The following is a 27,895-nucleotide window of genomic DNA, read 5'->3' on the forward strand; positions in this document are numbered from 1 at the left end:
GGGTTGTGCTGGGGGTGGAGGTTGCTTGCATTTCTACTTTAGAGGTCTCTTGAGCAGATTATTACTGAGAGCCTCCGTGAATGTTTTTGCTTCTGTGTGTGGATTTTGGTGGTGTAGATTTAGTGAGACTATGTGATGAGTGTGGTGTGGCGCAAGTGTTTACCACCTTCTCTTGACTGTCAAGTTCAGTCTTGGTTGGAGAGAGCTTTACCTCCAGTTTGGCTAGATAAGTGTATCTCTCACAGGTTGTAGTGTTGGGTGGTAGGAGGAGAGGGTTGTCTGTGTAAATGAGGCAATTTCTGCATTTCCCTAAGATGCCCAGATTCATCAGATAGACAGGAGAGAACGCTGAGAGCTGACCCTTGGACATGCCTGAATTGAAAACTATTTTCCTCTAGATAAGCGAGGAAAGTGAGTACAAGAGCTGTTTTTCTCTAAGCAAGTGAGGAAGGCAAGTATCAAAACTGTTTTCCTCTAGGTAATGAGGAAGGTTGAATGCTGTAGTAATTAGTAGGTTATTTAGTGCTTACAACAAATTCTGAACAAGTGCTGATCAGGAATAAGCAAATTCAAGTGCTAAAACTAAGAATCTGTATTTGCACTAAACTAGTTACAGGAAAGGGGGGAAACAATTGCAAATGCGGGCTTTTAAATCAGAAAGTTGAGAGATGGAAAAACTGCCCAAACAGTCAATAAGTACAATTTCTGGCCAGAACCACTCTTTATGTGGTAGATAAGGTTACCTAGTGCTTATCACTCCCACTGATAAGCTTGAAGGCTTCCCTCCAACACAGAAAGCTTGGGGGGCTCAGAAGCTTACATACAGTCTTGGTTACAGCAAATCTGAATCTGGACTACACTAGTTACATGAAAGGTAGGAAACAGGCTTAGTTTTTTTTATATATACAGAAAAGTACCTAAACAGCAGTAAAAACAATTCAAATGCAGTGCAAGCTTGCACACTTGAGTATGTAGCAATGTTAAACAAAACAGTTTTAAAAAATGCAGTTAAATTAAAAATGACTAAAAACAAGTGCAGAAGGAGTCTGTTGGGTAAAATGAGGTAAAGAGATGGGACTGTGGGGGGGGGGGGTCCCAGATCAAATCTACAGTGGGGGACGGGCAACTGCAAAAGCCTCCAAATTTAAGCAAAACAGAAATAGGGAAGATGGGTAGAGGGAAAAACACCTTCAGCAGGGATCTGAAAAACTATATAGTGAAGCAAAAATAACAGTGCACAACTCTGAAGTCAGCCAGCAATGATATAAAATTAGTCAAGCAACAATTAACAGTACACAACTCTGAAGTACCAGAAAAATATAGTTAGCTCTGTATATCTCCAGATAGTTTGAAGAGCACACTGTCAGGACACAGGAAGGGCTCCAGCAATGTTCAGTCTCAAGATCTCATTTTAGACGGGCCCTTTTCACTCCCTCCTCCCAAGGCCACTGTGACCATGAACGCTTCCTTGTTGGGGTGGGGGCATTTCCAGGGGAGAACATTTCAAGGCACATGGTCCCTTGTAGAGACTAAATTGCACATAAACGTCCTAGAGATGAGAGCAGTCCTAACGCAAGCCTTTCAAGATTGCCTCCCTCTGGGAATGTTTAATTCTGACTGACAAATATGGCAGTGGTCTGGTATATCATCAAACATGGAAGAACACTAGCTTGCCTATTGTGTAGAGAGGCCATGAGTATGTGGGAATGGGCGATGTCCTCCAGGAGCTTTCTTCTTGCAACACATATACCTGGGGATTCCAACGTGTTGGCCGACAAACTCTGCAGAACCGTATTGTATCCTCATGAGTGGTCCCTCAGTCCAGTGGCGAAGCAGATTTTCAGTCATTGGGGTCAACCATGCTGTGACGTCTTTGTCTCCCCAACCAACAACAAATGCAGCATGTACTTTGCCCTGACCTCCCCTCCCGGGGATCCACCGAGGGATGGCTCTAGTCCACGACTGACCTCCAGGTCTCCTCTACGCTTACCTTCCTATCCCTCTTACCTCCAGAGTTTTGCAGAAAGCGTGATGCCTGAGGACATACCTTATCCTCATTGCCCCCTTCTGACTTTGTCAGCTGTGATTTCCCTTCCTAAGGTCTCACCTGAAGTATCCCCACTTGGATAATGGATCCCTTTCAGGATCTAATTTCCCATCCTTCGGGGCTCCCTCTTACTAATCTTCGGACCCTTCACTTCATCGATTCCAGTGATTTTGAAACAGTCAAGGTTAGCTTCCCCCATCAAGAATAGTATCCTAGCCTCCCAAAAACCTTCCACCAGAAAGGTTTATTGTAGCAAGTGGAAAAGGTTTTCTGTCTGGGCTAAGAGCAGGAATCTGGACCCCTTTTTCTGTGCCAGATATTCTCTTGTTTTTGTCCTCACTTTTTGAGAAAGGGCAAAGTTTTTCTATTAAGCTTCAGTTGGCTGCAGTTTCCAATTTTCATGAGAATAGCGAACCTATGATGTTAAGTTGTCCATCTCGCCTTCGTTCTTGCTGTTTGACTTGGCCATCTTCTATAGCTCAAGAGCTGTTTACTGGCTTGAGGCTACCCCTTATCCCAGCATGCCCAGCGTCAGCTACCCAGATCTCGTTTGCCGCTTCAGCTGCGAGCTTGCTTCCTTACTGGCTCAGGCTTAGTATAGTTTTTTCTGTTAATATATTGTTGTTTTTTCTTGAAAGTTTGTCAAATATTTCTCAATTTTTTTGTCTAGATAATATTCCTTTGTCCGTTATCGCTTTCTTGTGTATTTTAGCTTTGTTGGCTGTCGCTTCATAACTCGCAGGCCTTCTGTTCCCTTGAACTTGTTTAGAGAGTCCCCTCCCCCTTAGGATAGCCGTTTAAATTAGAGGCTTTCCAAGGTCCATTTGTTTTTTGTAGTATAGCTTTTTATTATTGTTGTTGTGGTTGTTGTAACAACTTCTTCTTTTGGCTTTTCCCGGTTAGGGGTCGCCACAGCAGATCACCTGTCTGCTCATGATTGGCAGTGGAGTTTCACAGTGTCGAGTTGCCAGCCGGATTCCCAACCTTCCACAGAAGGCACACACATGCACACACTCGCACCTAGGGCCAATTTAGAGTGTCCAATCCACCTACCGCATGTCTTTGGGTTGTGGGAGGAAATCGGAGCACCCGGAGGAAACCCACGTGACCACAGGGAGACATGCAGACTCCGCACAGAAGGCACCCCAGCCGAGAATCGAACCGGAGAACCTCTTGCTGTGAGGCAGTTGTGGTTGTTGTAACTATAATGTCTAAAGATACCAAGGTATCTGGCTTCAAAAAGTGTGACTCATGCTGTCAGAAAATGTCTGACAGATCGGCACACTAGCTGTGTGTATATTGTTTGGGCGCTGTTCACCTGCAGGACTCCTGTTCTATATGTCAAGCTTTTAGTCCAAGGGTCCTGCAGGAGCACAAAAACAAATTAATCCTTAGGGGATTATTGAAGCCTCAGGATTCTCCGGCTAAAAGTACTCAGCCAGTGAAATCTCCTAAGTCTGTCAAGCCGTCGGCTCCACCTTCAGAGCCGACTCCTTTACTTGACCAACCAAGTATGTCGGTGCCGGCCGACACCGACAAGACAACTCCTCCGTCAGCTCCATCTGCTGTTTTGGAGCCATCTCGAAGCCGTAAGAGACTGAGGTCTCCGTCCTTGGAGTCCATCCACTTGGCACCTCAGTCACCTTTGTTACAGAGTAAACGTAGCCATCATTCTTCCCCCTCCTCTTGATCCTCTAGATTATCTGATCATGATGTGGAGAGAGTAGTAAGAAGGTTGCTGAAGTCACAGGCACTGGCAAAAATTGTGTCCAGTCCACGTCAACAGGTATCTGCTCCAATCACCTATATTTCTGATGATCCTCCAACTACATTTAGCTCTGAGCCGGAGACCATGGATCCGCAGGTAGTAGAACCATTATCTCTCCTTCGGTTCTGATTTCGGCTCAGATTACCTCGATTATACCTTCTATCGATGGATCTGGGCGCCGAGGTGCTCTCGTTGGCTCCGGGGGGGGGGTGGCATCGGACTCTTGTCCGACCCCATTCTGCTCCTCGGAGCTTCGGTGCTGTTGAGCTCGGCTCCAACATCGGCCTCAGAGCCGTCACCCTCGACGTGGAAAAAGACTCCTGTTTCTTCGGAGCCAGAGCTTTTTCTGCCTAGAGGTCGGGACGCCTTCGAGGTCATGCGGAGTGTGCTGTCCCCCGAAACAGCTCTACTGCCAACTCCATCGGCTCTTCCCCCTGTGGTGTCTGTTCCAGCCTCTACTCCTCCTCCAGACCCCAAGCTTAGGTGACCTATGCCCCAGGACACCCCATTGGGTGATCCCTTTTCTTCCAAAGCCTCCCCTGATCACTCTGAAGAGCCTCTCCGGAAGAAGTGCAAGAGGAAGCACCTAGACTCCCCTGAATCTGTCATTCAGATACAGACATGGATGAATCGTAAGGGTCCCCAAGGTCCCCCTCTGAAGAAGTTTCCTTTTTGGACATCCTTGAAATGCTTAGAGGAGGGACTGGACTTCCCCTAGCCCCTACCGAGGATGAGTCTCTATACCCGGACACATTTGGTTCCCGAGCTTCCACCTCCTGGGTATCTCCTCCTTTTGATCCACTCATGTCTGTAGTGGCTCAAAAGGCTTGGTCAGCTTCAGATTCTGTGGAACCTACTCCAAGGAGACCAAATAAATTTATTGCAGCCCCCCAGGGCAAGCAATTCCTCTCCAAAGGTGTGCCCGTTGATGCCATGGTGATAGCAGCAGCCACCAAGAAAGAGCAGAAACTTCATCTGTTCATCCTCCGAACAAAGAGTCTCTGATGATGGACAGTTATGGAAAGCGAATGTTTGCTTCAGTGACCTTTTCAATGAGGTCACTGAACGATCTATGCCATTTTACACGTCTTCAAAGGGATCTCCTGAAAGAGCTTGGAGATGCCCTTTAAAGATCCTACAGCTGAGGGAGCACCAGCCAAAGTAGCTTCTCATCTTGCGACTCTTAATTCCATAGTCAACTCCTCCATGAGGCTGATTTCGTATGCAGCCGATTGAGCGAGCAGAACCGCAGGGACAGGTGTGGCTCATGCTTGGATGCGGCTGTGTCAGTTTGCGGAACCCTTTCGAGCATCCTTCACCAGTACTCCCTTTGATGGCTCCTTTCTCTTTGGGCCTCAGGTGAAAGACACGTTGACCAGGTGTGAGCAGGAAGGCAAGACTCTCTGTGCCATGGGAGTCTGTTTTTCCACTCCTTCCAGACCTTATCCCAAGGGTCACAAGAGCAGAAAGATGTGGTTTCGAAAATTCCAGGGACCCTTGCCTGACACACGTGGTGATTTTTTTCCCCCAGGGTCAGAGGGGGAAACAACAATAACAGACACCGCCCTCGTGGCAGAAGGGGACCGCAAAACCAGGGTGACAGAGAAACCTTCTGTGCCAAACCCTTCCAGCATCCCTGAAGGGTTGCCCGACTGCTCACCTCTGGAGGCAGTCTGAGAAGACTTTCGCTGTACCCAAAAGCCTGGCAAAATATAACAAGACAGATGGGTACTATCCATCATATCCATAGGTTACAAAATTCCCTTCCATCAATCCCCCATAGAATCAAAAAAGCCCATCCCAGATTTCCCACCCAATCTAATGGATCAAGCAGTCACAGAAGTTTCAAGACTGCTAGAAAAAAGAGCCATTCAAGAAGTCCCCGCAGACCAACTAGGATGTGGAACTTAAGATTCTTTTTAGTACCAAAAAAGACAGGGGACTGGAGACCAGTACTGGATCTCAGCATATTGAACAAATCTGTACAAAAAGAAAAGTTCCAGATGGTGACACTGCAGTCTATTTTCCCTTTTCTGTGTCAGGACAATTGGATGTGCTCTATAGATCTTCAGGACGTGTACTACCATATCAAGATGGACAGACGCTCCAGGAGATTTCTTCGCTTCTGGGTAGGGACCAGTCATTACCAGTTCAGAGCTCTGCCCTTTGATCTCACCTCAGCCCCCAGGGTGTTCACCAAGGGTATGGCAGTAGTCACGGCTCACCTGAGGCATCAAGGATTCCAGCTGTTTCCCTATCTAGACGAGTGGCTCCTGACTGCTGCCACCAGGCGTCAACTCTTAGAGGCACGGGATTATACAATCACATCATGCACTCAACTAGGCATTACAGTAAATTTCGAAAAATCTGCTATGTTGCCCTGTCAGTCTAGCACATACATAGGAGCAGAATTAAACACAAAAGAAATGTTTGCAAGATTACCACAGGAAAGAGTTTCCACTATTCGTCAAGTGTTAATTCTAATGCAGAGCAATCGGGTTCAAGTCAGACATGTCCTCCAAGCTCTAGGCTCCATGGCAGCTGCCATTCTTCTTGTCCCTTTAGCGCGTTTACACATGAGAATCCTTCAGTGGCTTCTTTTCACGTAGTGGTCTTTCCAGGAACTACCTATGTCTCACATGATCCTGATCACAGAAACATGCAAAAGGCACCTTTCTTGGTGGATGGTCTTCCCACTAGTAATTCAGGGCAGACTTTTCATACAACACCCTCCGGTAGCCACAGTGACCACAGATGCCTCCCTGATAGGGTGGGGGTGGGGGCATTATCTAGGCAGGACAGTCCAAGGCACTTGGCAACCTCACGAGTGCCATCTGCATATCAATGTCCTAGAAATGAGAGCAGTTCTCTTAGCGTTGCAAGCCCTTCAACACACTCTTCTTTCCAGGACCATTGCAATCCAAACGGACAACGTCAATGGTGTGGTACATCAACAAACAGGGCGGGAGCAGGTCTTACCCCTTGTGTCGAGAAGCACTCAGACTGTGGCAATGGGCAATTTCCTCCCAGCATTTTCTGATAGCAACGCGTGCATCCCTGGGAAATCCAACGTCATAGCAGACAGGCTCAGCAGAGCTATCCTCATGCCTCACGAGTGGTCTCTGAATCAGGAAGTTGCAGACCTTATCTTCCGCAAATGGGGACAGCCTTGCTGCGACCTATTTGCCACTCCTCTCAACAACAAATGCAGCAGTTACTTCTCCCTACTTCCTCTTCCAGGTCATATACCCAGAGATGATCTAGTCCACGATTGGCCTCAGGGACTCCTTTACGCTTTTCCCTAATTCCAAGAGTCATACAGAAAGCAAAATCGTTGGGTTGCAAAATGATCCTCATTGCCCCATATTGGCCTCGACAGATATGGTTCCCATTCCTACACCTCCATCTTCTGGATCAACCATGAATTCTGGACCCAGTTCCAGATCTTCTGATTCACCAATCAGGCAGGCTGCACCAATCCCTTCAAACTCTCCAGCTCACAGCTTCGTTACTCCACTTCCAACCTTAGCCAGGCTTTCCAATATCTCCCCAGCAGTCTGTGATATTATTGTTTCCACACATAAGTCTACTATGAGGAAAACGTATGCTAGTAAATGGAAACTGTTTTCTTACTGGGCAGAATCTAGAAATTTGGATCCTTTCTCAGCCGCAGTCCATGAAATTCTTGAATTTCTTGCACAGCTTTTTCAGTCTGGTGCAGCTTCCGCTACCATTAGAGTACAACTAGCTGCCATTTCTAATTTTCATATCGGTATGTTTAATTCTAGCATAATGTCTCATAAGCTCTGCAAGGCCTTTATGAAAGGAACATCTCTTCTTAGACCCCCAGTTAGAGATCCTCCTCCTCCTTGGGATCTCAATTTAGTTTTAGCTTCCTTAATTTTGCGTCCCTTTGAACCGGCAGCATCATGTTCTTTAAAATTTCTTTCTTGGAAAACACTTTTTCTTGTCGCTATCAGTTAAGCTAGACGTGTCTCAGAACTTCAAGCACTATGTGTTCGTCCTCCTTACCTGGTGTTTCACAAGGACAGAATTTCTCTGAGGACCAATCCATCTTTTATTCCTAAAGTCTGCTCAGAGAACAATTTAAATCTATCCATAGATCTCCCAGTTTTCTTTTCTAATCACAGCAATAAGGCAGAATACAAGCTCCATCAATTGGGTGTACACAGACAATTGCGTTTTTACCTCCATAGAACTAAGGAACTAAGAAAGACCAGTTATTTCTTTCTTATGCTTTCAGCAAACAAGGTCTTCCAGTTTCTAAAGTGACCTTATCCAGATGGTTATCTGATACTATTGCCTTTATTAATCAGTTACGAAATAAAGAGCTACCAGCTAAACCAAAAGGTCATTCCACTAGGGCATTAGCCACCTCTGTAGCTTTTCAGTCTAGGTTGCCCATAGACTCAATCTGTGCAGCTGCCACTTGGGCAAACCCTCACACTTTTATCTCTCATTGCAAGGTAGATATGGTCTCCCAGAGCAGAGCTTCCTTTGGTTCTACTGTTTTGAAGAGTCTGTTCCAATGAGCCACCCGGGATTTTAGGTGCTAGGGACGCTGTCCCAAACAGCAAGAACGAAGGCGAGATGGACAACTTAACATAAAGAAGTTATGTACCTACCATAACGTTCCATGTTAGTTGTCTTCATCTCGCCTTCCTTCTTGTGTCCCTCCCTTCTTCCCCCTTCCTAGAGGGTTGTAAGGAGTTCCCTTTTGTGTTCACTGGCTGAGCATCTTTTATTACTTCACATGCCAGGTAATTTATAACTCCTTGTTTAGGTGTATTGGACAACCAGTTTTTAGGAACTGGTTACTCTACTTATGTCTAGTGTGCGCTATCACAAACGAGATTGGGGTAGCTGATGCTGGGCATGCTGGGATAAGGGGTAGCTTCGAGCCAGTAAACAGCTCTCGAGCTATAGAAGATGGCCGAGTCGGAGCCGAGGATTGGCTCCGAACCCAAACAGCAAGAAGGAAGGCGAGATGAAGACAACTAACATGGAACGCTATGGTAAGTACATAACTTCTTTTTCTCTTCCAGACTCTGCAAAGCCTTCATGAAAGGTATTTTCTTTCTAAGGTTGCCCGTTAAGGATCCCTCTCCTCCTTGGGATATAACCTTTGTGCTGTAGTCTCTAACTCAGAGCCCATTTGAGACTGCTAGTTCTTGCAATTTCAAAGTTTTTATTATGGAAAACTGCCTTCCTAGTAGCCGTAACTTCAGCTAAGAGGGTGTCCGAGCTGCAAGCCCTGTCAATTGCTCCCCCGTATGTAGTCTTTCACAAAGATAGTGTCTCTTAGAATGATTCCATCCTTTGCCAAAGGTTTCCACTGAATCCATTCTGAACCAATGCATTGTTACCAGTTTTCTTTTCCAATTATTTCAATAAAGAAGAGTACATTTTGTATACTTTGAATGAACACAGGCAATTGTGAGTTTTTATCTGCATAGGACTAGGGTTTTGCCAATCAGCTTTGTGGCTTTTTCACCGAATAGACATGGCCTTCACATTTCTAAAGTGACTATTTCAAAATGGATCTCCAGCTGTGTCTCTACAGCGTACACCAACAAGCATCTTGAGGTTCTGGGAAAGGTTAGAGCTCATTCTACTAGGTGTCTACCTCTTCAACCTTCATGGCCAGACTCTCCATTGATATTTGTGCTGCCTCCACTTGGTCTACTCCTCACACCTTTATATCTCATTACAAGCTGGATTTGGTTTCCAGGATCAGGGCTTCCTTTGGTTCCATAATGCTTCGACATGTCCTTCCTTGAGGCATCCCTGGGTGAATTATAGCTGGGGACTCTGACCATACTGTGAGGAGTAATGACATGGATAAGAGTTATTTACTTGGCATCTGTGTTATCCTACGTCGTCATTCCTCACATTCCTTCCTGCCGTCCCCCTTCCTTGTTGGGTGGGTCCAGGACTATTTTCTTTTCTTCCTTTTGGGTTGTAGTGATACTGATTATATTAGCAAGCTCTATCTGAGGGTTAGATGGCAGCAGGAGATTATGGGAGCGGGAGGAGCTTGAGCCTCAGATCTGTCTAAGCTAAGGGTGCTGGCTCGGATCCGATGTGTGATCCAAAATCCAGCTTTGAGGAATAATGGCATAGGATAACACAGATGCCAATTTATGACAAGTACATAACTCTTTATCTTGCTGATGGCTCCTTTTTGACCAAGACAGCATTGGTTCCCCCTTTTCCTGCGTTTAGCCAAGGGTAGTCACCACAAGTTACGTCACAGGTGGACCTTCTCACACAAAACAAAGGAACTCTCGTCCATCCCCACTTGTAGACCCTTCAGTTGACTCAGTGGGTGATAGGGCTTTAATTCCTTTTAAAGACCTGTTGTCTGAGGATGTGCTAAGGGGTCCTGCAGGAGACCAGGAAACCCAGTACCAAAAAGTCTTATTTATCCAAGTGGAAGAGATTTTCACATTGGTGCCTCTCACGAAACCAGGATCCACTATCAGTGGGAAGTGTTCCCTTAGTTCTATCTTATCTATGTGAATTGCTCAATGCTGGCTTGGCTTGCTGTTCTGTAAAGGCCCATTCTTAGGAAGTTACTAGGCTAATGGCCCTATGAGCCATACAAGCCTAGCCAAGTTCTACCCTTGTTTCCACGATCAGCACCTATTGCCCCTGTCCAAGAGGGATACACAAGTGGAACACCTGGCATGAATGTACAGTTATCCATCCAATTGTCCAGATTGCATTTGAAGAGGGCCATTGAGGTGCTCTGTTTGACATGAAGTTGGGAGTCTGTTCCAAAGGTGCGTTAACCTCTGGGAGACAAATCTATCCCTTCAGCAGGTTCTGTTAATGTCACATACCAGGATAAGGTGTTTAGAGAGAGTAACCAGTGTACAATTTGACTTACATATGTGCAACATTTCCAGTAAAGCAGGGTCAGGGATTGCCTTATGTACAAGGCAGAGATTGCCTCTGAGTACTCTGTATGAAGCAGAATAAAATGACAGTGATTTCAGACAATCCATATAGGACAGATGCTGAAGTCCTTGAATTTTCCTTGTGAGGCTCCTTTGTGGTGTCTCCAATTGCTGCAGGTGCTTGGAAAGGTACATACCAAAAGGGGTGTTGTACACAATTATTAGCCTGATGAAGGAAGAGTACAGGGAGGTTATAACTTTTTTTATGGAGGAAATGCCCTTGCTTATGAGATGAGCAGTATACAATGCCCTTCTTACCATTGTGGAGACATGGTGATGAAATGATGATCACCTTGATGTTGTCTGTGTCTGTCTGTCTCCCTTTACCCCCCTCCCCATCTAGCTAGCAGATTTGAGGCTAAACAATATGTTAAAGGCATCCTTCACATTAGACCTCTCAGGAAACCTGTTGCTTCTCCTTGGGGGTCTTAATTTTGTACTGGAGAAGCTAACTGCCCCCCCCCCCTTTCGAACCAGCTTCATCACTTTCCCTGCAGCATCACTCCTAGAAAAAACTGTACTTTTACTAGCTTTAACGTCAGCCAAACGTGTGCCTGAACGTCAAGGCTTTATAGCCTTTTCTTCCTTTTTGTTTTTTCATAAAGACAGTGTCCTTGTGGACTAACCCTTCTTTTATGTGGTGGACTAAACCCCTCTTTTATGCCCAAGGTAGTCAATGACCTGTCACTCAGCCAGTCCATTCATTTACCTACCTTCTTTCTTTCTCCCCAGAATTTGAGTGAGAAGGTGCTGCACACCCTGGATGTGCATAGACAACTTTAGTTTTGGCTAAATAGTCTGTCAGGAAATCGGGCCAGCTTTTTTGTTTCCTATCATCCTAGGACTCTGGGATTGCCTGATGTTCATCGTGTTTCATTGTTGCAGTCATTACACTTGGGTTATCCTGCTGGCAGGCTACCCGCAGTCGGCCTGAATTCCAAATTCCTGGTCCGGCGTTGGTTGCTGTCACCTCTTCCCTGACGTCAGTGCGCCAGGGGTATATAAGATGCAGCCAACACCGTTTTCTTCAGTCTTTCTTGCCGCGTGGTGCCTGAAGCAAAAGCAGTTCGCAAGTGACGGTCGGCCGACTCCTGAGATTTTCGAAATTGAATTTCAGAACCGAAGTCTTCAATAAAGCTAAGGACCCTGTTGGGGAAACTTTTTCTTGCTCCAGACCGATGTCAGTAAAAGTTAACAATTGTATTTCTTGTGGGAAGCAAATACCTCATAAGGATTTTCACTCTTACTGTAGTCCTTGCCTAGGTGCTGACCACGACATTCCTAGTTGTCAGTTTTGTGCTAGGTTCAACCAATGCACTATTAAGCGTCTGTTTGATTTTGCTTTACATTACTTTGGCCGAAGGTTTAACTACATAATGCCATCGGAACAACCGACGACTGGAATTCATAAAAAATGCAAAGACAAAGAAAAGGTCAGGCACCCGAGGTCCAAAACCGATGACAAAGCCTCTTCTAGGCCAGTCGCCGGTTCTCAGTGAGGCGCTTTCGCAGCCCCTGACACCCGCTACCTCAGAGCCACAGGCCGCCTCCAACTCCCACGTGGAGACAACTAGGCCTCTGGAAACTCGAGGTATTGGGCCTACGGAAACTATTCCCTCTGATGGGTCCGGTGCCGCTGAGCAGGCATCGGCTTCTGAGGGTGATGTCCTTCAAGGATGCATCTGCAGTCATCACATATGGGTTGTACTGCCTCAGGCAGCCCTTTGGTCGGCCGGATTCCAAAGTCTGGGTCTGGCGTCAGCTGATGTCGCCCCTTCCCCGACGTCAGAGCGCCTGGGGTATAAAAGCGTCAACCGACGCCATCTTCCTCAGTCTTTCTTGCCGCGTGGTGCCCGAAGCAGAAGCAGTTCGCAAGTGCCGGTCGGCCAGCTCCTGTAATTCAGCTAAACCGAAGACTTCAAAAGCTAAGTACCCCGTTGGGGACTCTTTCTTGCCTCAGCCGATGTCAGATAAAATTAATAATTGCTTAACTTGTGGGAAACAAATACCTCATAAGGATTTCCACTCTTACTGCCTTCCTTGCCTAGGCCCAGACCACGACGTCTCGGCCTGTTCCGCCTGTGCTTCCTTCAACCAACGCATTCTAAGACGTCGGTCGGAGTTTGCAGAGGAATTTTTTGGAGCTAGTTTTGCTTACAAAATGTCGTCGGAGACTCCGACTTCACATTTAATGAAGAAACGCAAGGACAAGGACCGACACCCGCGGTCCGCGGTTTCGGCTGAAACCGCGGCCAGGCCTACCGCGAGTGTCTCTGTTTCGGCTGAAACAGAGTCCTTTGTACTACCGTCCACCGAAACCGTACAACCGACAACCTCGGCCCCGGTGGCCACTACAGCCTCGGTTGTTGAATCTCCTTTGGAATCTGGTGTCCAGGAACCTTCCGACACCATTCCCTTAGACAAAACTACACCAGCACGTGGTGCAGCCAGGCCTCCTGCATCCATGTCTATTAAGGCATTCTCTAGGGCTAAAGCTGCTAAACACTCAAAATCTATGCCTCCCAGGGACCCCACTACAGGTGCTCAGATCCTTAGTCTAGCAGAGGACCTTATTTCATTAATTAGGGGCTCTCAGCCTCATCCGGACAATGGCTCTCAACCTTCTACAGCAAAAAGGCCTAGGGTTGAGCCCTCTGATCCCCTCTCCTCAGATGAGGCCTCTGCTGGCTCTGCCCTCTCGGACTACCAGGAGGAGGCTTTTTCGGCCTACGAGGATTCAGATGCAGAGGAATCTATCCCTTCGGCCTTCCCTCCTGAAGAACTGCCTTTTGGGGAAACTTTGCACACTATGAGGGAGCATTTCCAATGGCAGGGCCAGGAATTCTCTGATTCCAGGAAGAGATTAAGGACCTTCTTGCATTTGCCTCAGCATAGACCTTTGGCTATTCCCCCTGTTTTGAATGTCATTGATAATGTGTACTCTGAATCCAGCACAACCTGACACTCTCCCTCAGGCTCCTGCCAAACCAGATAGGTACTACAGGGTCCCAGAATCGCATCTTTTCCTTTACAAATGCCCACTCTGCTGATCCAGAAACTATTTCCCAGGGCCCTAAAGGGGTTACAGCTGCCACTACAAAAAATCTACTCCCCTCTGAAAGGGAGTCCAGGGCTTTAGAGCGATGGGGTAAAAAAGTGTATACTTCTGCTACCCTTGCTATGAGGGCTTTAAACTGTCAATTTCATATGATACAGTACCAAGAATATTTGTTAGATGAATTGCATAAAAAGCTGTCTTCACCTGAACCCCTAGATCACAAATCACTTCAGGATCTGGTACATAACTCTCAACAGGTTAGCAACCATTTTTTGCAGTGTGGTTATGATGCATTGGAAGCTTCATGTAGGTCAGCTATGACAGGTGCAGTTATACGTAGGCATGCTTGGCTGAAGGAACAATCTCTGCCAGACCATGTTAAAGCAAAGCTTCTGGATGCGCCACTGGAAAAGCAAAAGTTATTTGGCTCCACTGCTCAGGAGGTCTTAAAGAAATTTGAAGAAAAGGCAAAATCTGTACAAACAGTCAAAGATTTTATGCAGGTCCAACCACCAAGGTTCAGCAGAAATTGGCCTTCCAAAAACTGGTCCTTTCCAGACACAGACAGATTTCAAAGAGGCAAGAACAGGCGTGCCAGAGGCTCCTACAGAGGACGTCAATGTCAGCATCCCAACCAGAGAGGTAGTGCAGGGCCTACAACTGCTGCACAAGGACAGACCCAATGACTTTACCTTGACACCGCCAACTAGGGCTCAATTGGAAGCACCTTTGGGCGGAAAGCTTTCCTTATTTTCAGAAAACTGGCACATTATTACAAGGGACAAATGGACACTACAAATAATAGATAAAGGATACAGGTTCCATTTCCACACATTACCGAAAAAAAAAGGCATGCCAGACCTGCCACCAAATCAAAGGGCAGAGGCTTTGAAACAAATCTCCAACTTAATGAAAATGAAAGCAATAGAAAAGGTTCCTCTCGCAGAACAAGGCCAAGGATTTTATTCCAGACTCTTCCTTGTTCCAAGAAAAGAAAAGCAATGGAGGTCTATTCTCGACTTGTCCGCACTAAATACTTATCTCATTGTGCCAAAATTCAAAATGCTGACTCTGCAGCAACTCTTTCCCATGCTGGGCAAGGGGTCTTGGCTGGTAACTCTGGACCTCAAGGAGGCATACCTGCATGTCCCTATCAGACAAAGCTGCAGAAGACACCTCAGATTTCTTGCAGGTTCAGAGCATTATCAATTCTCAGCATTGGCCTTTGGCTTATCTACTGCGCCCAGAGTATTCACGAAATGCCTGGCATCAGTAATTGCACTCTGCAGACTTCAGGGGATGCAAATGTACCCGTATCTGGACGACTGCCTTATACAAGCGGACAGCCAACAAATTTTGGTAAAACACTTGAATTATGCCATCTATCTTCTTCAGGCCTTGGGATATACAGTCAACATTCACAAGTCAAGACTTGTACCATCCCAAAGAATAACTTTTCTGGGTGCGGATCTAGACACAACCACCCAAATGGCTTTCCTCACAGAAGAAAAACAAAACCAACTACCGGATTACTTCAAAAACCTGTCAAGACAAACTCAGCTGACTGCAAGGAAAATCCTGCAGGCCCTGGGTTACATGGCTTCTTGCATTCTTCTGATTCCTCAAGCAAGGCTACATATGAGGAAACTCCAGTGGTACCTAAGGAGTTTATGGACTCAGCACAGTCACAGCTTGAAACTTTGATACCACTCATCCCATGCCTTCAAAGGGAATTTCTGTGGTGGGCTCAAGCAAGCCAGTCAAACAGGGGTTTGCCCTTCAGCAAACCAATAGCCAGCCAAACCATTACAATGGACGCTTCAGACCACGGATGGGGAGCGCACATGGAAGGACGATGCATTCAAGGACTATGGTCACAAAAAGAGCTACGCATGCACATAAACCAAAAGGAAATGCTGGCAGTGATACATGCAATCGAGGCCTTCAAGTTAATTCTACATCAAGGCCACCTGTTAATAAGGACAGACAACACTACAGTTATGTGGTACATAAACAAGCAAGGAGGCACCCATTCCTACCCTCTTTGCAGACTGGCAATGAATCTATGGGAACTTTCCCTGACTCTCAATATACAGCTGCAATCCCAGTTTGTACCAGGAAAGGACAATATACTGGCGGACAGCTTAAGCAGGAACATCATGGATGCACACGAATAGATGCTGCACCCAGACATTTTCCATCAGATAACACAATCATGGGGGAGACCGGACATAGACCTCTTTGCCTCCCCACACAATCATCAGCTGGACAAATTCTGCACAAGGACATACCACCCACAAGCATGGAAAGTGGGCGCCCTCTCTTTCAGCTGGAGAGATCTAACAGTGTATGCATTCCCACCTTTTCCATTAATGACCAAGGTCTTACTGAAGAGCAGGGCAGAGCAGCCAAGAGTGATTCTGATAGCTCCGGACTGGCCAAGACAGCACTGGTACCCATTGCTAAAGAGCATGTCACGGACAAAACCATGGCTTCTGCCACAATGGCCGCTTCTCCTGATACAGCACAATTACAAGACTCTGCATTCCAACCTGAAAACATTACAGCTAGCTGCCTGGAAAATACCTTGACTCATCACCAGGATAAGCTATCCAAAAGAGTAAAGGATATCATCATGGAAGCTCGCAGGCCTTCCACACGAAAGGCATACTCAGCAAAATGGAAAAGATTTCACACCTGGGACACCTCAACGGGCCTAGATGCAACAATTATGAACATGGCGCATATCCTGGAATATTTAGCAGAAATGCTCCACAATGGCCTGTCTTACTCTTCCATTAAAATTCATGCTTCAGCAATTTCAGCAGAGTACAACACTGATCCTCCTGTCTTTTCTCATCCTCTGCTAAAGCAGTTTCTAAGAGGAATTAAAAACATCAATCCTCCAAGGAAACCACCACTGCCTACTTGGGACCTTAACTTCGTGTTGGAAAAACAAACACTGCCTCCCTTTGAACCAGCAGCATCTGCAGAACTACAGTTCCTCTCATGGAAGACTGCCTTCCTTCTGGCCATAACCTCAGCAAGAAGAGTATCTGAGTTACAGGCCCTCATGGCAGTGCAGCCATTTCTTATTTTTCATCAAGACAGAGTCTCATTGAGAACCAATCCTTCATTTATGCCAAAGGGTGGTATCTAGGGTCTCATTAAACCAAGCTATTCACCTGCCTACCTTCTTTCCAAATCCACAAAACAAAGGGGAAAAGCTTCTGCACACCCTGGACATACACAGACAGTTGCGCTACTACTTGGACAGAACTAAAAATTACAGAAAAACTGACCAGTAGTTTGTAGCATATGCTGCTGGTGCACAAGGAAAAGCAATTTCGAAACAGACAGTTTCAAAATGGATAGGGAATTGCATTTGTTTCTGTTACTCCCTTCATGGAAAAACTGTGCCAGCTAACATTAGACCTCATTCCACCAGAGCCACAGCCACCTCCACAGCCTTCTTAAGAGGGGTGGCTACCAAGGACATTTTAGAAGCTGCTACATGGAGCTCCGTGCATACAGTTTCCAAGCATTACAACTTACCTTTATATTCCAGATCCAGAGCAGGCTTTGCTATGGCAGTCCTGCAGGGCATTTTAGCTACACCATCCTTTACATAGATCCTCCACCCCCAGATTGGCTATGGTATTCTACCCATATGTGATGACTGCAGATGCATCCTTGAAGGACATAGTACAGTTTTGTACCTACCATAAATGTAGATGTCCGATAGGTATGCATCTGCAGTCAGGTTTACCCTCCCTCCTTCCCCTCTGTGGTATTTCTTGGGTACATTCCCCTCTCATAGCTAGCTGGGGTTATCTATTATAGTGTATTTGTTTTTATATATGTATATATTTTTGTGCATGTTTGGAATTTGTTGCATTTCTCCAAATTTAGCCTTCCTTAGAGGGCACCTGGCATCTGAGGCAAGAAAAACTGAGGAAGATGGTGTCTGCTGACGCTTTTATACCCCAGGAGCTCTGACGTCGGGGAAGGGGCGACATCAGCCGACGCCGGACCCAGACTTTGGAATCCGGCCGACCGAAGGGCTGCCTGAGGCAGGGCAACCCATATGTGATGACTGCAGATGCATACCTATCGGACATCTACATTTATGGTAGGTACAAAACTGTACTTTTTCAGACATACACAGCTTACTATCAAGTCCACTTCAGCAGCCAAGGCAAAGTCTAAAACACCATTAAAGACAAAGAAACAAGTACAGCATTCTCCTGGACAGTGATCCATGCCAAAGAAACAGATGCTTAAAATGGCCGAGGACCTAATTACTTTGATCAGGGGTTCCCATCCCCCTCCTCATAAAAGGCCTTGGCAAGACACTGACTATGATTCCTCTGACCAGGTTTCTATTTCCTCTGATTCCTCTTTAGAACATGGATATTCTCTTCCTCCCTATGAGGACTCTGTGCTGAAGAATCTATCCCTTCAGCCTCCCCTCCTGAGGATTACTCTTTTGGGGAAACCTTGCACACCATGAGGGAGTATTTCCATTGGGAGAGCCAGGATTATTCAGAATCTAAGAAAAGGCTCAGAGACTTTCTTTTACTGCCTCAGCACAGGCCTCTTGCTATCCCCCCTGTACTAGATAATGTTGATGATGTTTTTTCTGAATCCAGTTTGTCCTCCTGATTCTTTACCCCCTGCACCAGTCAAGCCAGATTGGTCCTACAGGGTCCCAGACTCACATACATTTCTTTATATAAACCCTGCTGCTGACCCAGAAACAGTTTCTCAGGGTCCCAAAGGGGTCAAGGCTTCCACTGCAAAAAACCCTGTTCCCTCAGATATGGATTCTAGAGCACTGGATAGATGGGGGGAAAAGTTTACACTTCTGCTACATCAGCTGTAAGGGCTTTACACTGCCAGTTTCACATGCTTAAATATCAACAATACCTAATGTCTTTGCTAAAACAGAAAATGCTTACAAGCTCAGAATGTTCTGACAATAAGGAAATGCAGGATTTATTGCATGCAGCTGAACAAGTGGGAAAGCATACTCTGCAATGTGGTTTTGATTCATTAGAGGCTTCTTGCAGAGCCGCAGTTACAGGTTCTGTCATTCAAAGGCATGCTTGGTTAAAAGAACAAAGTGTACCTGATCATGTTAAAGCAAAATTATTGGATGCTCCATTACAGCACGATACTTTGTTTGGTGTTAAGGCAGAAGAGGTGTTAAAGAAAATGTACGATAAAGCAAAATCAATGCGGACAGTAAAGGATTTCTTACAGGTTCAGCCACCTAGATTTAGCAGGAACTGGCCTTCTAAAAATTGGTCCTTTCCAGTGTCAGGCCACAAAGAGGCAGATACAGATGCCTAAGAGGCAGATCTCAGCCCCAAGGCTCATACAGACCTAAACAGTGGAGTGCTTCAGCCCCCAAAGGCGGAGAAGACAAATCACAACCTTATTGGAAACAGTCCCAATGACTTCCCTCTACGAATGCCAATCACTTACCTTTTGGCAGCACCATTAGGGGGAAAACTAACACTTTTCTCACAAAATTGGCACATGATCACCCAGGACAAATGGGTACTGAATATTGATGTTCATCGTGCATACAGCTGCAGTCATAACAGATGAGTTTTCCTGCCGTCAGGCGGGTCCTCTGTCAGCCGAATTCCAAAGTCTAGGTCCGGCGTCTGTTGTCGTCGCTTCTTCCCTGATGTCAGTGCGACAGGGGTATAAAAGAACCAGCCGACGCCATTTTCTTCAGTCTTTCTTGCCGCGCGGTGCCCGAAGCAGAAGCAGTTCGCAAGTGCCGGTTGGCCAGCTCCTGAGATTACGAATATTTTTCAACCGAAGACTTCTTGAAAGCTAAGTACCCCGTTGGGGAAACTTTTCTTGCCTCAGACCGATGTCAGACAAAGTTAATAATTGTATTTCATGTGGGAAGCAAATACCGCATAAGGATTTCTATTCCCTCTGTATTCCTTGCTTAGGCCCAGACCATGACGTCTCAGCCTGTCGTTTTTGTGCTACATTCAACAGACGCACTATTAAGCGTCGGGCGGAGTTCGCCCAACACTATTTTGGCAAAAAATTTAATTACAACATGTCGGATTCGCCGAATCCAGTTTTGAGTAAATGACGCAAAGATACATACGAGGTCCGCGACTTCTACCGACACCACGCTAAAGCCGACTACATGTGCTCCGGTTCTCAGCGAGGCGCCTACGCAGCCCCTGACTACCGATGACACTTCATTAGTGGCCTCTTCTGTGCCCGAGGTCGCAGGCTCTTCGGCCCACACCCCGACTACAGATACCAAAGCCACTCTTGGTGGGGAAACTCAGAGTTCAGACAGGCCTGCCACCTCTCAAGGTGTCTTCAGGCCTTCTTCTTTTTCCATTAAGCCTTACACTAAATCTAAAGCAGCCATGCATTCTAAAAGACAAGCTCCACAGGGCCCCTCTCAAGGCCCCATGCCTAAAAAGCAGATGCTCAAAATGGCTGAGGATTTGATTACTCTTATCAGGGTTCTCAACCCCCCTCGGACAAAAGGCCCAGAGTGGAGGAAGAATACCGTTCCTCGGACCAGGACTCCATTACTTCAGAACATTCTGAGGACCAGGAACATTCTTACTCCCCTTTCGAAGATTCTGATGCAGAGGAGTCCATTCCCTCTGTCTCCCCCCCTGAGGATTACTCTTTTGGGGAAACCTTGCATACCTTGAGGGAACACTTCCACTGGGAAGGCCAAGAGTACTCAGACTCCAAGAAAAGGATCAGGGATTTCCTCTTGCTCCCTCAGCACAGGCCTCTGGCTATACCTCCTGTCTTAGACATACTAGATGATGTGTATTCAGAGGCCAGCCTTAACCCAGATTCTTTACCTCCAGCTCCAGTCAAGCCTGACTGGTATTACCGGGTTCCTGATTCACACCAATTCCTATACAAAAGCCATGCGACTGACCCAGAAACTATTTCACAGGGTCCCAAGGGAATTAAGGCCTCCACTGCCAAAAATCCATTACCTTCAAAGAGAGATTCCAGAGCTTTAGAAAGGTGGGGGAAAAAGGTATACACCTCGGCCACTTTAACCATGAGGGCATTAAACTGTCAGTTCCATATGTTAAAGTATCAACAGCTTTTGTTATCTCAGTTGAAAAGCAAAATGTCACAACCTGAACAACCAGATTTGAAGGAGTTGCAGGATTTGTTGCATAGTGCAGAGCAAGTGGGTAAACATACCTTGCAATGTGGTTTTGATGCTTTAGAGACCTCTTGTAGAGCTGCTGTTACAGGATCAGTCATACGTAGACATGCTTGGCTCAAAGAGCAAAACTTACCAGATCATGTCAAGCTAAATTACTAGATGCACCTCTTCAAAAGGATGTATTGTTTGGTGTTAAAGCTGAGGAGGTATTAAAGAAAATGGAGGAAAAGGCAAAAATCAATGCAAACAGTGAAAGATTTCCTACAGGTACAACCCCCACGCTTCAGTAGAAATTGGCCTTCAAAAAATTTGTCCTTTCCAGCCACGGACAGACCTCAAAGAGGTAGATACAGGCGCCCGAGGGGTAGAGGGCAATCTCAAGGATCATTTAGAGGCAAACAATGGCAAACACCTACACCAAGAGGGGGTGAGGATAGTTCACTGCCATTCAGAAAGCAGACCCAATGACTTTCCCCTTTGCATGCCAAGCAAGGCTCAAATGGCAGCACCTTTAGGCAGAAAACTGGCATTATTTTCGAAAAATTGGCATATTGTCACAAAAGACAAATGGATCCTGGACATTATAGACAGAGGCTACAGATTCCACTTTCACACCCTTCCAAAAATGAGAGGCATGCCAAACCTGCCACACAATCAAAGGGCAGAGGCACAAAAACAATTTTCAGATCTCATGGACATGAAAGCTATTCAAGAGGTACCTGCACAAGAACAGGGTCAATGTTTTTATTCCAGACTATTCCTGGTACCAAGGAAGGGCAAAGATTGGAGACCTATTTTGGACCTATCCATCCTAAACACATATTTACTCGTACCAAAGTTCAAGATGCTCACATTAAAGCAGCTTCTTCCCATGCTGGGTAAGGAGTCTTGGCTGGTAACATTGGACCTCAAGGAGGCATACCTGCATGTCCCAATCAGACAAGATTGCAAAAGATACCTCAGATTTCTTGCAGGTTCATCCCATTATCAATTCTCTGCATTGCCTTTTGGCTTATCTACTGCGCCCAGAGTGTTCACGAAATGCCTGACATCAGTAATTGCCTTCTGCAGACTTCAAGGGATACAAATATACCCATATTTGGACGACTGCCTGATCCAAGCGGACAGCAAACACACTCTTCTGAAACACCTGGCGTTTGTAATAATGTTGTTGAAATCTCTGGGATACACACTCAACAAAAAGAAGTCAAGACTAATACCCTCTCGAACCATAATTTTCCTGGGTGCCAGCTTGGATACAAACACCCAGATGGCCTACCTCACGCCAGAGAAACAAGGGCAATTAACTCAATACTTCAGAAAACTGGCAACCTTCACCAGGCTGACTGCAAGGAAAATCCTGCAGGCTCTGGGATTCATGGCATCTTGCATCCTGCTAATCCCATGTGCAAAGCTGCATATGAGGAAACTTCAATGGTACCTAAAAAACTTATGGTCTCAACACAGCCACAGTTTGGAAACAATCATACCACTGATTCCATGTCTTCAAAAGGAATTTCTGTGGTGGGCTCAAGCTTGCCAAAGAAACATAGGTCTCCCATTCTGCAAGCCTCAAGCAAATCAAGTCATCACAACAGACGCCTCGGACTATGCCTGGGGGGCGCACATGACAGATCGGTGCATTCAGGGCAAATGGTCACAAAACGAAAAGCACCTACACATCAATCAAAAGGAAATGCTAGCAGTAATAAATGCTGTTATGGCTTTCAAAGACCTACTGCATCCAGGCCAGCTATTGATAAGGACAGACAACACCACAGTGATGTGGTACATAAACAAACAGGGAGGAACCCATTCATACCCCCTATGCAGGCTAGCCATGTCTCTTTGGAACATGGCTCTGGAATTACAAATCCAACTTCAAGCACAGTTCCTGCCAGGCAAGGAAAATACGCTGGCAGACAACCTGAGCAGAAATATGACAGATCCACACGAATGGAAGTTGCATCCTCAAGTTTTTACAATGATAATTCAAGCATGGGGAAGGCCAGACATAGATCTATTTGCCACCCACAGAAATTACCAATTGACAAAATTCTGCTCAAGGACCTTTCATCCACAGGCCTGGAAAGTGGACGCACTCTCTTTCAGTTGGACAACAATGACGGTTTATGCCTTTCCACCTCTACCACTGCTGCCCAAAGTTCTATTAAAAGCCAGAGCAGACGGACCAAAGATGATTCTCATTGCTCCAGTCTGGCCAAGAGAACACTGGTACCTACTCCTGAGGAGCCTGACGCATTCCCCACCATGGATCCTGCCTCTAATGCCTCTTCTACTGACTCAGCACAACTTCAAAACTCTTCACAGTCAGCTGAAAACACTCAATCTAGCCGCATGGAGGATTCCTTAAATTCACAGCAGACCCTACTCTCCAAGGAGGTGTAGGAGGTCATTTTGGAGGCCAGAAGGCCTTCTACTAGAAAAGCCTACTCAGCAAAATGGAAACGGTTTTGTGCCTGGAATCAGAAAAAGGGTCAGAATCCTGGAATACTGAATTTACCTCAAATTTTACACTACCAAGCCGAGCTGCTAAGCAGTGGACTTTCATTCTCCCCCATCAAAATCCATGCCTCAGCCATTTCTGCAGAGTACAACACTGATCCTCCTTTATTCTCTCACCCTCTCTTAAGACAATTCCTCAGAGGGGCTAAGGAATATAAAACCCCCAAGGAAGCAACCAGTACCTGCTTGGGACCTCAATTTCATTCTAGAAAATCTAACCCTGCCTCCTTTTGAGCCAGCTGCTTCAACAGATCTGCAATATTTGTCATGGAAAACAGCCTTCCTTCTAGCTATCACCTCAGCACGCAGGGTTTCGGAACTACAAGCCCTCATGGCTGTGCAGCCCTTTCATCATTTTCCATCAGGACAGAGTTTCCTTACGAACCAATCCTTCATTTATGCCAAAGGTAGTATCCAGGGTAGCCTTGAATCAGGCTATCCACTTACCTACCTTTTACCCTAATCCACAAAACAAAGGGGAGAGACTACTGCATTCCTTGGACATTCACAGACACCTCCGTTATTATTTGGACAGAACAAAGCCTTTCAGAAAATCAGAGCAACTCTTTGTGTCCTATGCTACAGGTGCTCAAGGGAAGCCTATTTCCAAACAGACAGTCTCAAAATGGATTGCCCACTGCATACGCTTTTGTTACTCTTTTCATGGTAAAACTGTACCTACAGACATCAGATCTCACTCCACAAGGGCCACAGCTACTTCTGCAGCTTTCCTCAGGGGGGTTCCTACCAAAGATATTTTGGAAGCAGCCACTTGGAGTTCTGTACATACTTTCTCCAAGCACTAGCACCTACCATTATACTCCAAAACTAGAGCGGGCTTTGCCACTGCAGTCTTGCAGGGCATCCTGGTTCTTCCTAGTTCCACCTAGTGCCCACCACCCCTTTATTAGTTTTGGGATTCTACCCATCTGTTATGACTGCAGCTGTATGCACGATGAACATAGTACAGTTTTGTACCTACCATAAATGTAGATGTTCGAGTGCTAATACAGCTGCAGTCCAGGTTTCCCTCCCTCCTTCCCCTCTTGGGACAGGCCTAATGGCTAACACCTCCTCATACAACCTCATTGGGGTATTCTTTTATGGTGTATTTGCTTGCAACTACTGTTTTTTGATTATATTGCATTTGCATTATTACATAAATTTATGTTTTGCCTTCCTTCTGGGGGCACCTGACATCTGGGGCAAGAAAAACTGAAGAAATTGGCGTCGGCTGGTTCTTTTATACCCCTGTCGCACTGACGTCAGGGAAGAAGTGACAACAACCGACGCCGGACCTAGACTTTGGAATTCAGCCGACCGAGGACCCGCCTGACGGCAGGAAAACCCATCTGTTATGACTGCAGCTGTATTAGCACTCGAACATCTACATTTATGGTAGGTACAAAACTGTACTTTTCTCAGGGTTACAGGTTCCACTTTCATACCCTACCAAGGTCAAAAGGTATGCCAGACCTGCCACAAAATCAATGGGCAGAGGCACAAAAACAAATTTCTGCTCTTGTGGACATGAGAGCTATTCAAAAAGTACCACAGCAAGAACAGGGACAAGGATTTTACTCAAGACTTTTCTTGGTACCCAGAAAGGACAATGCCTGGAGACCAGTACTGGACCTGTCAATTCTAAATACTTCCCTTGATGTTCCAAAATTCACAATGTTGACACTGCAGCAACTTCTACCCATGCTGGGTAAGAAGGCTTGGCTAGTTACTTTGGACCTCAAAGAGGCATACCTGCATGTCCCAATCAGATAATCTTGCAGAAGACACCTTAGATTCATAGCTGGCTCAATGCATTACCAATTCTCTGCACTGCCCTTTGGCTTATCTACTGCGCCCAGGGTCTTCACAAAATGCCTGGCACCAGTAATTGCATTTTGCAGACAAAAAGGAATTCAGATATATCCGTACTTGGATGACTGCCTTATTCAAGCAGAGAGCAAGGACATTCTACTAAAACATCTGGCGTTTGTAAAAAGATTGTTAATTTGCCTAGGGTACACAGTAAATGAAAAGAAATCAAAACTAGTGCCCTCTCAAGAGATAATATTCCTGGGTGCAAGCTTAAGTACAACTGCCCAGATGGCTTATCTCAACGCCAGACAAGCAAAGACAACTGACTAATTACTTTCAGATGATGGCAACAAAGACCCAGCTACCTTCAAGAAAAATTCTGCAGGCTTTGGGCTTCATGACATCCCTACATCCTGCATCCTGCTAATTCTGTATGCAAGACTGCATATCCGGAAGCTACAATGGTATCTAAAAAGTGTTTGGACTCACCATTGCCACAGCCTGGAAACAATAATAACTCTTATTCCCTGCCTGCAACAGGAGTTTCGATGGTGGGCACTGGCCTGTCACCACAACAAGGGTCGCCTTTTCACTTTGCCCACAGCCAGGCAGACACTAACAACAGATGCATCGGATTATGCCTGGGGGGCACGCATGGCAGGAAAATGTATTCAGGGTACGTGGCCCGTGGACCAAATGCATCTTCATATCAATCAAAAAGATGCTAGCTGTACAGAATGCCCTGACAGCCTTCAAAGATCTACTACATCCAGGACAACTACTACTAAAGACGGACAATACTACAGTTATGTGGTACATAAACAAGCAGGGGGGCACACATTCCTACCCCCTCTGCAGGCAAGCCATGACTTTGTGGAACACAGCACTGACCTATCAAGTACATCTGCAGGCACAATTCCTGCCAGGAAAGAAAAATACTCTGGCAGACGAACTAAGCAGAAACCTCATGGACCCTCACGAGTGGAAACTAAATCCATAGGTCTTCAGCATGATAACAAGGAAATGGGGAAGCCCAGACATGGATCTTTTTGCCTCCCCTCACAACTGCCAACTACAGAGATTCTGCACAAGGACTTGTCAATCACAAGCATGGAAAGTGGATGCTCTATCATTCAGCTGGAAAACCCTAACAGTTTATGCCTTTCCACCACTGCCTCTCTTTCCCAAGGTGCTCCTAAAAGTCAGGCAAGAGAAGCCAAAAATAATTCTGATTGCCCCAGACTGGCCACGCCAGCACTGGTACCCAATCCTAAAGAGCTTGTCTCAAGGCCCAGTCTGGACTTTACCTCAAATTCCTCATCTTCTGACTCAACAAAACAATCAGATCCTGCACAGCCAACTCAGAACCTTAAATCTGGCTGCATGGCAGATAATATAACCACTCAGAACACACCTCTCTAAAGCTGTTTTGGGTGTCATTTTGGAAGCCAGGAGGCCCAGCACCAGGAAATCTTATGCAGAAAAATGGAAGAGATTCTGTGCTTGGAACCAGGCACAAGGACTTGAACCACTTGTCCCAAATATTCCTCAGATTTTACAAAACCTAACTGAGATGCTGGACAAAGGCCTATCCTTCTCATCAATTAAGATCCATGCCTCTGCCATTTCGGCTCATTACAATACGGAACTTCCTATTTTCTCTTATCCACTGCTAAGGCAGTACCTCAGAAGGGCAAAAAACATAAGCCCCTAAAGGAGAGCACCGATACCTACATGGGACTTCAACTTTGTTTTAGAAAAGCTCACACTGCCTCCTTTTGAGCCAGCCAATACAGCTGATATAAAATTCTTATCATGGAAAACTGCTCTGCTCCTAGCAATAACTTCAGCAAGAAGAGCCTCAGAGTTACAAGCATTAATGACAGTGGAACCTTTTATCATTTTTCATCCGGACAGGGTTTCTCTAAGGACAAACCCAACATTCATGCCAAAGGTAGTATCCAGTGTGGCTCTTAACCAAACCATTAATTTGCCAACTTTTTATCCAAATCCCCAGAATAAAGGGGAGAGACTTCTGCACTCTTTGGACATACACAGGCAGCTATGCTTCTACTTGAACAAAACAAAAGCTTTCAGAAAAACTGAGCAACTGTTTGTAGCATATGCTGCAGGATCACAAGGAAAGGCTATTTCAAAACAGACTGTTTCAAAATGGATAAGTCACTGTATTCGTTTCTGCTATGCACAGCATGGCAAATCAGTGCCTAAAAATATTAGGCCACATTCGACCAGGGCAGCAGCCACTTCAGCAGTCTTTCTCAGAGGAGTACCAACCAAGGAAATTTTGGAGGCTGCAGCTTGGAGTTCAGTGCACACTTTTAACAAGCACTACCACTTACCTCTTTACTCTAAATGCAGAGCAGGCTTTGCTACTGCAGTTCTGCAGGGCCTCATAGCCACTCCTAATCCTATTTAGACCCAGCCGCCCAACCTCAGCTTTGGCATTCAACCCAAGTGTAATGACTGCAACAGTGAAACACGATGA

General features: G+C 45.9%; 1 protein-coding gene across 1 annotated transcript in view; it reads left to right on the forward strand.

The window, feature by feature from the left end:
* Window positions 1-27,895, forward strand: part of RNF19A (ring finger protein 19A, RBR E3 ubiquitin protein ligase) — an 880,338-nt gene that overhangs the window by 243,370 nt on the left and 609,073 nt on the right. The window contains exon 7 of the mRNA XM_044075162.1: window positions 17,165-17,183. Coding sequence (XP_043931097.1) covers window positions 17,165-17,183 — 19 coding nt within the window. The remainder of the gene's footprint in view (window positions 1-17,164; window positions 17,184-27,895) is intronic.

The sequence above is a fragment of the Protopterus annectens genome, chromosome 6.part0 (genome assembly GCF_019279795.1).
Source record: "Protopterus annectens isolate FY-2018-M chromosome 6.part0, PAN1.0, whole genome shotgun sequence".
Lineage (NCBI taxonomy): Eukaryota > Metazoa > Chordata > Ceratodontiformes > Protopteridae > Protopterus > Protopterus annectens.